Source organism: Patella vulgata, chromosome 2, assembly GCF_932274485.2.
Source record: "Patella vulgata chromosome 2, xgPatVulg1.2, whole genome shotgun sequence".
NCBI classification, from domain to species: Eukaryota; Metazoa; Mollusca; class Gastropoda; family Patellidae; genus Patella; species Patella vulgata.
The window spans coordinates 29,438,232-29,449,233 of record NC_065880.2 but is presented as its reverse complement, the minus strand read 5'-3'; the positions used below and the strand labels follow the sequence as shown (position 1 = coordinate 29,449,233).

The following is an 11,002-nucleotide window of genomic DNA, read 5'->3' as shown; positions in this document are numbered from 1 at the left end:
ATTTTGTCGACCCACTAGATTTAAATGAAACTTAAAATATATGTTAAAGAATCAAAAGATCTCGGTTGAGTTTGATTTGGTGCGCATCTTACCTTCCGTTCTGAGTTATTCTACCTTTTGCGAAAACCGTGTGCACGCGATAGAGGCTATATAGTGTTGAACAGGTGGGTTTTTTTCAATTTGGTTTGAAGCATTTGGGGTCTTGAGAAAACGGGTCTTTTCGATAATAAGCGGTCCAAAGTTGTGGTGTAAAAGCAACAAAAGCAACAGTTTCAACAGATCTTTTTCCAAATTTGGTATAAAGCATTGGGTCAAGAGAGGACGAACCCTATCGATATTCAGCGTTCCGCAACCTTCCGCAACTGAGTTAACCATCTTTGCAAAGAAATCTTCTGAACGCGATAAAGGCTACAGATTTATTTCAAATTTGTAACCGGTAGTTCAGTAGCTATCTTAGCTATCTTATATGCATTTCGTTTTCCGGAAAAATGTTCGGTGGTTCTATATTTCGACTATGGGTTTAAGTTTTTTGGTACCTGGCAAGCTGCCAAGCAGCCTCTTTGGCACCTGTGTACAGCTAGGTAATATTTCCATGGACTGAGCCACGTTTCGACTAGGCTTCTCTAGCAAATACACAGGTCACATTTCTATGGAATACAATTACTGCTTAAGAATGAGCGACCTTTCGACTTTAATCTATTTATCGAGCAATGATACAGTAAATAAGCAACAATTGTATTCCATAGAATTATGACCTGTGTATTAGTTCAATTACTGTCATATTATTGAAACAATTTCATTAGCAGAGTCTACCGTTTTCTCTGCACAGTCATTGCCCGTGAAATATTTTGATATTTTTGTATTCTGTAAGAGTATATCTTTCTAATTATGCATGTAGCCTATATTGTTTTTAATTGCGTTGTCGACAGTATTGTATTTTTATGCAAGAACTTGACCATGTATCGGCGTTTGTTATAACGTTTCGTGGGCAGATTTTATAAGTGAACATTTTTGATAGAAAACGGTATGTATCTGGTAGAGACATCATTTAACTATTTTTGCCTATCATTTGTTTTGTCGTGGTATGTGTCAAACAAAAGTTCTACGTATGTTTTCAATAGTACCCGTGTCTGGAATTAGAATTCCATGTCGACTACTCCAAGGGAGATAATTTTAACTTCTTGTTTTAAAAGATCAAGACTTGTAGTCAATTAGTAGGCATGGTTAATTGAATTGAAGACTTGTTTGTGTATTTTGTACTTTCAAATTATTTTCTATGCATGTTGTAAGCCATGTCAGATGTTGGTTAAGTTGGGGCATGGGTTCTTTTATTTTTTTATGTCTCTGTTAGGTAGAATTTTACCTCCGGCTTTTGATTAGGTGAAGTAATAAATTGAGTCCCATACACTCTGAAGCATCCACAGTATTTTGAAAGTGAATATATTAATAACTGGCTTATAGATTGGGAAGAAAACAAACCCTTCAAATTGGATTAAATGAGACCAACACCATCACCAACCAAAATTACATATATGAATTTTACTTATTATAGTTTTATTAAATTAGACCAACGATATCACCAACTGAAATAATTTGTATTTTACATTTCATAGTTTTATTCAAGGTTTTTTAACTTCTAGTTTTTGTTGAACCTTATCCATATCCAGCACTCCCTTTCCGAAAATCATGTGAATGCGAAAGAGGCTACAGTTTTTCACAATTTGAAACACTGAGACAATGATAGGATGAGGCTTGTCAATTTTCCCTCTTCTCCTTCCACCTGTTGTAAAATGTGTGCCTATCTTAAATTACATGGCAACTGCTTATTATTAATTTTAAATTAAATATAATTAATTGTTACTGATCTTTTTTTTTAAATATTTATTTTCAGACCCAACATGTCGGAACGAATCATTGTATATTTCCTATAATAAAACAGTACAGCGGATAAATGATGATATTTATTGTTTAAATCGAACCAACACGAATGAGAATGCTGACAATTTGTGCCAACACGATTCCGAGAACTTAACGTTTGCTTTAAGTGATGTTGAATTAACATATATTAGCCTAGTGGATACTGAAAATATTTCCTGTATCCAGTTAAATAAACTCGATTTACCAGTTAAAGAAACTTGTGTAAGTACCATATAATTACTGGTAACAGATCTAGTTTGTGTCGAGTGGAGCTGCCCAACTAATACTTAAAATTAGTATCCATAAGAGCCAATGATAAGCTCCGCCCCTTTTCCTTATTTGGGCGACAATATAGGATCCACCCTTTACGTAAGGTCCTTCAGCCGAGACGTTTAAAGGTCTTTATGCACTGCATAGTCTCTTTTAGCAACCAACAACAGCAGTAGCAGTAAGCCTACCAGATTTAATTGAGGACGACCATAGGCCATTCTTAAAATTTACTTCTTGTGTTTTAACATTTAGGTATTTTTTTTCAATCACTACAGTGTATGATATGATTAGCATTTTATGTCTTTTAGAGAAGGAATTGTGAATCGCAGTTATCCTCAGGTTTGCTCAATTTTGATAAAAACACAATTCCATCTTTCTCTGTAGGACGTAGCCCTGCAGTTCAAAGAAAATTTCACTCATAACATACTGATGGGTGCAGAAAAATAGGACATTAAACCTCATTTCCTTTTACTTTTGGTTTCATTTCAGATCAATATTTCTGCAGAGACCACTGCAGATCCCAGAAATAGATCGGAAAATCCAGCAGTTATATGTATTGTATTTAATAGAGAGGGACCCGTCATCATACCCAATCTGTCATTCAGAATAAATGTGGCAGCAACTGATAAAGTAAAGAATGTCTCAGTTCTACTTTCTTCTGTTGATGGTATTTCTGACATCATCATACCAGGTGAGTAAGCCTATTGTCTCATCTCCAGGGTTGGTCAACATCTTATGTTCAATGTGCCAAATAATAATTATTAGTCCCTACTATTAAAACTGGTCCAATGTGCCACTTGGGCCATAGATTTTTGGATGTGCAAATTCTCTCTTCGGATAAAACACACTTTGAATGGTTCTTCAATTCTTTAAAGATACATTACATGTAAAATTTAGATAAAGAGCTAGCCATTCTTGCTATAACAGTTCGATAATGTAAAATGAATAATTTGAAAATTTCATTCAAATTTCTCTATTGCGAGCAAAGATATTAACCTTTGAAGGTTTGACAAGATGTTTGCAATAATTTCAACCCTACTGGTTGTTCGAAGCTAAGTCTCGCTCCTCCATTTTTAGCTTACATCAAAATATGGCTGAACTATTCTAATCTATTTAATATCGGAGAAATCTGATGCCATCGAGAGTTGATTATGGCCTGGATAAGTTAATTAATGTCTAATTAATAATTTAGAAAACATTTCAGGCCTAAAGAAAGACCTGCAATAGGCAGATTTGGCTCTTGCATAATGTATGTTTAATATACTGAAACATAAATATACATATATCGTCATACAGTACTGTCAGGCCAGCTACTGCACATAGTAGGGGATCCTAACCAGTGATTGCCATCAATGTACAAATTTGTTATATTTGAGAAAAATCAAATAATAGGATGTATATATGGTTTTATTAAAACTGACATGGCGATAGATGAATAAGACATAAAGGATTAAGCAATATAATAAATGAACAAAAACAATACATGGGATTAACGTAGTTACCCAATGTAGGTTTGAAAACTGTCAACAGGTAAATGACTTACTTGCCAGTTAATCTTATTATCACACTATTACAGGTTGACTACCCTTTGAATTGATTTGATTATTTTGATTATTTGAAATACATAATTTGTAATTATTTATACTTGTAAGGCCCCTTGGTACAAAATGCAGTGTCTTGGAAAGCTTGGTCAGTCAATAAAAATGATTATTTGACTTAACATGATTTGCATATAGAGTCATGGATTCTCTAGAAGCTAAGAAATACAGGGGGTTTGGGTGGTCGAATGGCTTAATGCCACTATAACTTCTCCTCGCTGGCATGGTACACATAACCATAGAAATAGAAATTAACATATTATTATGTTTTATTATGTTTGTCACAAAATGACCCAAATATTGTCTTGACTAGTCTGAGAGAGTTTGGGTGTACATGGGACCTCGGTTTTCATCCTATCCAAAAGACTGTGCATTGTCTAGTGCCAGACACTCCATTTTGTACTGATTGTGGGAACCACGTTAAAAAATCCTCTTGAACTTTCACAACAAAAACTGGTATTAAACACGGGACCTTCAGGTTAACAAGCCAACATCTTACTCACTGAGCCACCACAGCCCCAAGAAGCTTATAAAATTCTAATTATTTCTCATAATTACTTCATGGGTTGTTTGTGGCCCTTGATCAGTTCTTATTGTCTGTAAGTGATACCATTACTTAAACAGAATAAAAAGGAGACAACCTTGATGGACTGCTCAGATGACTAAACTGCTGTGGGCAATGTTTGCTAAGATGGCTTTGATAACAGACACTGAAATTTTTGCAGAAGTTTATTGATGACATATCCAACTTTTGACACCGTGAAACTTTTCCCTGTACTCTTCACTCTTCTTGAGATTAACTTGATGAGTTCCAACTAAACAATGTCATTCTTTAAGGTATCGTTTTCCCCTATTTGTAGGTATAGAGACAAGTAATTCACAAATCAATTTTACTGACCTGATCAAAGTAAAAAGTTTTGATCCAGCAGTTTTTGAGATTCATTCACCAAACCAGTTACTCAGTGATCAAGATATCATTGTTAATTTCCAGGTAAGTTCTGCTGTTATGTCATATTGTAATTTCCAGGTAAGTTCTACCATTATGTTATATTGTAGTTTTTAGGTACATGTAAGTTCTGCCATTATATTGTAATTTTAAGGTAAGTTCTGCCATTATATTGTAATTTCCAGGTAAGTTCTGCCATTATGTTATATAGTAATTCTGTTTTAACGATATTAGGCAGTGGTGGCATTCTCACCCTGTCCCTCTACCCGGTATGTGATTTTCATCTTAAGCTGTCAATAATGAGTCAGTTTCTCCGTTTCTGATCAACACTATATGCAATTATTTCTGTTAATTATATTCCTTGTCAACTAAATACTCCAAACAGTATATTTCCCTGGGAAATTTTGGAAACTTTATGAGTGAGACCCCTAGACCCCCTCCTTCTGGAAAATCCTGTTAGGAATAAATATATTCTGATTCTATACTTACAAAATCTATTGTTTTTTGATATTGGTTTGCTAGACATTCTCCCATATCTCAAGGATCGATAATTGTAATCAGTGGTAATTGTATTACAGCAAAAACTTGTATTTTGTCATTCATTAGCAATTAATTGTCTATCAAATATTTTTTCTATATTTTCTGATTATTTTTAGGCAACAGACGATGGAAACCCTAAAATATCGGAAAACGGTAGTTTTTTGATTCAATATTTTAATGACACAATTACATGTAGTGATCTAATGTTTAAAGTGGATTTAAAAAGTCTTGCTACCATAAAGAACACATCTATTGGTGAACTTGACTGTCAATCAACAGCTGGAAATATTACTTATAGTATTGTTCAGGGTAAGATTGCTCTCTCATGTATGCTTACTGTGTCTAGAACACATTATACCACTTCTGTATTTAGGAAATGCATTTAACTAACAATTTTGATTTTTAGAAAATATTATATAATATTGTGATTCCAAAACAAACTGGTATTTGTCAAATGAAATTAAGCTTCATTCATAAAGAACCTTTGTTCGCATTGGAATCTTTATCGTGCACATCAAAATACTGACATCATTCATAATAGAAGAGCAAATTTAGGAAGAACTAGTTTCAGAAGACAAGTAATTTCAGTCGATAGAAAGATAATTTTGTTTGATGTAAAGATACTTTGATTCGTACAATAAGAATTAATGTTGTCTGTATTAATGTGTAATTTTTCAGCCACAGATTTAATTGTTGGTGTAGAAAATGAAAGTGAAGTAATATTTTACAATACAACTATAGATCAACCTTCGAATAAATCATTAATTCTAAATGTTACTTCATCTACTGGGAGCTATAAAACTTTTACATTATGGGTTATACTAGGTATGTATTTTTTCTTAGTTTGTTTTCATAGTAAGACTGGGTCCTGATTCTTGTAATAATTGGACAGTTTTCAAATGAGTCCAAAAATGTGGTAATTTTGCAGAATAGTCCAAATTGAACATTTTTTAGTTCAGTCCAAAATGGACATTTTTTTAGATGAGTTCAAAGTAGACATTCTTCAGAGTTCAAAATGATAATTTTACAGAGAAGTGCAACAATGGATTTTTTTGGGGGGAGTAGTCCAAAAATGAACATTTGTTTAGTTCAGTTCATGATGGACATTTTTCAGAAGATTCCAGAAGCTGAATATGATATACGGTGAAGCCTTTTTAAGTAAAATTAATTATTTTCAGCGATAAATGAACAGCCTGTTGAAGCATATAGCTCACGAACAATGTACACATTTTTTATATATTATATATATTAAATTTTAAAAATATTCAGAGCCAGAACTGTGGTCGTAGTCTCTGTCTATACTTTGGCAGCCAGAACTGTTGCCGATGTTGTGTTGTCAGCTTGTTTCATAAGTTATTATCTATTTCATTCTAATTGTTTATTTTGTTCTTCATTGTTTCCATTGTAGGAAATTCTCCATCTTTCCAGAACAGTCCATATCGATTAACATTGAATGAAACTACAGCAGTTGAGACATGTTTTAATGTGGTAGATATTAGTCATGTTGGTACATTAACCAGCAATACTGATAAGTTTGAGTTTACTCATGGTAATACTTCCATCTGTGTCACAGAATCTCTGATATCAAATTCCCGGTCAGATTATAATGTAAGTAGTGTAACATTATTTTATCCCATGCTGAACTAAGTTAGAGGAGAGATATTGAAATGAGCTCTGTCCACCTATACTGGTTTTACTTCCAGAGTATATCTCATAAACCATATCTTGATGAAAATTTCTAAACACATCAATTAGAAATTACTTGGATTTAATAATAATTGTGTTTTACCATGGAAACAATTTGACTTAAATTTTGGTATACAAGGGCACAGTTGAAGAGTCATCTGGTCTCATTACATATTATATGTTTGATTTCAGGTGTAAAATACACAATTGTTGCCCTATGGTTATATTTGTTGTTTTTTACTTCCTATGAAAACAATCCAGCTCAGTCCTAACCAGGAGAGTTCAATAGAAATGGAATGAAATGGGGTTTATTTGCACCAACCAAGTTTATGAAGACAGGTGTATGCCATGCAATGTAATGGAAATAATGCCCTGACAGCAGCGTTTCTGCCAAAGGATCTTTTACATGCACAATCATGGCTTTAATTACCTATAATCAGTGGCGGGGGGGGGGGGGGGGTGGATGGCCGAATGGTTAGTGCGTGCGCTGTATCATAAGGTTTGTCATTGAGTCAACTGGTGTCGTTTCGATTCCCCGGTTGTACGTGACAAGGAGTAGGGTCGCCTGTCAAACCTCATTGTCTTTCTCCGCAATCGAATTACTGAAATAGAATTGAAACACATGATAGTCCCGAAATGACCTAGTTTTTCTCGAGTGGACATTAAACCCCATTTCTCTCTCTCTCTCTCTCTATAATCAGTGGCAGCTATTTATTGTGTACGCGGCAAGGTAGGCTCCAATCTGTACTACCCTACTCATTTTATATGGAATGATCAACATTCCCTTTCACATTTGTATCTATTCACTCTTGTATTTTGTTTTCAGATAACAGGTGATCTGAATGTATCAAATGATTTTGGTATGGATTCATCTCAGTTATTTGTGGAAGTTAAAACTGTGCTTATTCCACCAATAATTAATATAACCAAATCTAATGTCTATGTTAAAGATAACACACCATCAGGAACAATTGTTTTAACCATTCAAGTTATACCCAATGATGCCGAATTGACAATCGTGAGGAGAGGTAAGACTTCCCAGGAACATTTTTGTGACCATATCCAGGGCCAGATTTACCTACTTGTGGTCCCTAGGTCAAACTTATCAGTACCTCCCCCCCCCCCTTAATTTATGGATTTAAATTATATAATGAAATATCTGGTGTACACTTGAAGCAAGGCTATAAGCTGGTATGCAGCACGACAAATTGGTTTCATTGGACCCACAGATACTTGCAGGCAATGGGCCCTATTGCAATGGCCTGCTATGCCTATTGGTAAATCCGGCCCTGACCAAGCTTTAGTAATAACATCAAATAGTTCTTAGGCACTCTTTTATAAGAAAGATAACAACCACTAATCTAAATCAGTATTAACAAAAGCTAAAATTCTAAATATCGGTAGCATCTAAATGCCTAGAATAGTGGAATGGGGAATTTCGGGTATGGTAGAATATCTCAACCAACCACCACAGCTAAAACATACTCACTGTGCTTAATAATGTCACATTAATCTCAGTTGTTGGGGCTCACACAGAACTGTGACAGAACGTAATTCTGTGTAAATCAATTGCAATTCTATGAATTTGGAACATTCTACTTAAACAATGGAGTATCCCCATTGTAATCATCTTGTGAGTTATAAAAATTTATATTTAACTAATAGTCAAATGCAGGAAAATATGATCAAATAACAAAAATAACCATTAAAACATAGAGATCTTTAACCAAACACTTTCTTTCGGAAACTTTCATACATTTAGAGAAAAGGATAAAAATTTTTAGAATAGGCAGCTTCTCAAATTTAGCTACATCCAACTGGACTCGACGAACTTCTCCATCAACCACAAGTACATTTCATTCCACATCTAGGCCTACCTGGACTCCGTCAACGTCTCCGACAACCACAAGTACATTTCATTCCACATCTATGCCTACCTGGACTCTGTCATCTTCTCCAACAACCACAAGTACATTTCATTCCACATCTATGCCTACCTGGACTCCGTCAACTTCTCCAACAACCACAAGTACATTTCATTCCACATCTATGCCTACCTGGACTCCGTCAACTTCTCCGACAACCACAAGTACATTTCATTCCACATCTATGCCTACCTGGACTCCGTCATCTTCTCCAACAAACACAAGTACATTTCATTCCACATCTATGCCTACCTGGACTCCGTCAACTTCTCCAACAACCACAAGTACATTTCATTCCACATCTATGCCTACCTGGACTCCGTCAACTTCTCCGACAACCACAAGTACATTTCATTCCACATCTACCTGGACTCCGTCAACTTCTCCATCAACCACAAGTACATCTCATTCCACATCTACCTGGACTCTGTCAACTTCTCCATCAACCACAAGTACATCTCATTTCACATCTACCTGGACTCCGTCAATTTCTCCGACAACTACAAGTACATCTCATTCCACATATACCTGGAGACCGACATCATATTGGAATAGGACAGCCATGAGTATGATATAATGGTTATCTTCTATTTTTCATATTTTTCTCTTATTCAGCTGTCTTGCTCATTCCTAGAGCACGCAATCCTACCCGAAACAGCTTTTGTAAAGAAGAACAACATTTAATGTTTCTTGTTGTTTATGTGTCAGCTTTATTCCATTATATCTTCAAGCCTATGTGCCACACAATATCATTGTTCATTGTCTGTTCATAGTTGAGGGAAGTTTTGAGCAGAAGCAGATCTCTTGAACCTAAAATACCAGCTTTAACCAACTTATGGTTGTATCGCCATGCTGATTTATTGAAAAGAAGAAACCGATACTCAAAACAACCACAGTTTTTTCTATTCACAGTAAATCTTCATTTTCACTCAAGCTCTTTTAAGAAAAGGGGGGAGCCACGGTGGCAGGGTGGTTAAGACGCTGGCTCGCTAGCCTGGAGGTCAGGTGTTCGATTCCTGCATTGGCCGAGAAAGTTCATCTGGATTTTCCAACATGGTTTCCCCTTGTCAGTGGTGCAGAACGGAGGGCCTGACAAGGACAGCTGTCTAGTCCTTCGGTTGTGACGAAAAACCGAGGTCCCGTGAATACATTGGAAAGCACGTAAAAGATCCCTTGGCAGTTGGAATTCGATATAAGAGTAGGCGATAGTGCCGCTGCCCGGGCAAAATTTCCCTCATAGCACACTGTATGGCGTATGCCCATCTTCATTAGCCCAGTATAGGAGTAGGACGTTAAACCCCATTTCATTTCATTTCATTTAAGAAAAGGTCCATTAAAGTAGATAAGTCTCTAACTCAATATCATCCAAAATCTTCGACATTGAAAACACGAATTATTTGTCAATTTAAATCAACATTGATGTTGTGATCTTACTGGGAAAAGATGGGCTTCTGATATCCAATATTTAAGACAAAATAAACATTTTACCATTGGTACACGAATCATGTATCATAATGCGTTTCAGTGCCATTTGTAATAAGGGACTCGAAAAACGAGGCTAAGCATATTCCACAAGTTATATGTCAAACTGTGACGTCATATTCTTATCTGGAGAGCATGCACAATAAATACTATTGGTGTAGACTGGAATAACCAGACGCTAGAGATTGCCATTCGATTGAGACTTCTGGTGTATTTCGCCAAACATAACTGATTAGAAATTACAGTAAAACAGAAACGATTGAATGTAAATCAGTTTATATGCATCCATATTACATTATTATATGCGTTGCCACCCATTTGTGTCAATTTCTAGGTCCCAAATATTAGCGATTTAGCTCCTTTAATGATATAATTAACAATGCAAAATGTTACAGCATTACAGCATATTGCAAGCATAATAATGTAAGGCCACATGAGCTTGGTGTGCATATTTCTTTCCTTGTTATGCTTTGTTTATTACATATATTATTTAACTCTAACCTGAAACATTTAGCTAATATTTTATTCTGTGGTCTTAACCTCAGCAAAATCATCAGTCTACCATTTATATCTTGCACAATCTGTTCACTATTTAATTATAACTGAACGGGCAAGAATTTTGAGGTTCTAGCTTTGAT

General features: G+C 35.3%; 1 protein-coding gene across 1 annotated transcript in view; it reads left to right on the top strand.

Annotated features, from left to right (window-relative positions):
• Positions 1-11,002, top strand: part of LOC126812386 (uncharacterized) — a 74,896-nt gene that overhangs the window by 18,410 nt on the left and 45,484 nt on the right. The window contains exons 3-9 of the mRNA XM_056098656.1: positions 1,892-2,139; positions 2,677-2,878; positions 4,646-4,776; positions 5,388-5,580; positions 5,950-6,096; positions 6,680-6,879; positions 7,784-7,985. Of these exons, the coding sequence (XP_055954631.1) occupies positions 1,892-2,139; positions 2,677-2,878; positions 4,646-4,776; positions 5,388-5,580; positions 5,950-6,096; positions 6,680-6,879; positions 7,784-7,985 (1,323 nt within the window). The remainder of the gene's footprint in view (positions 1-1,891; positions 2,140-2,676; positions 2,879-4,645; positions 4,777-5,387; positions 5,581-5,949; positions 6,097-6,679; positions 6,880-7,783; positions 7,986-11,002) is intronic.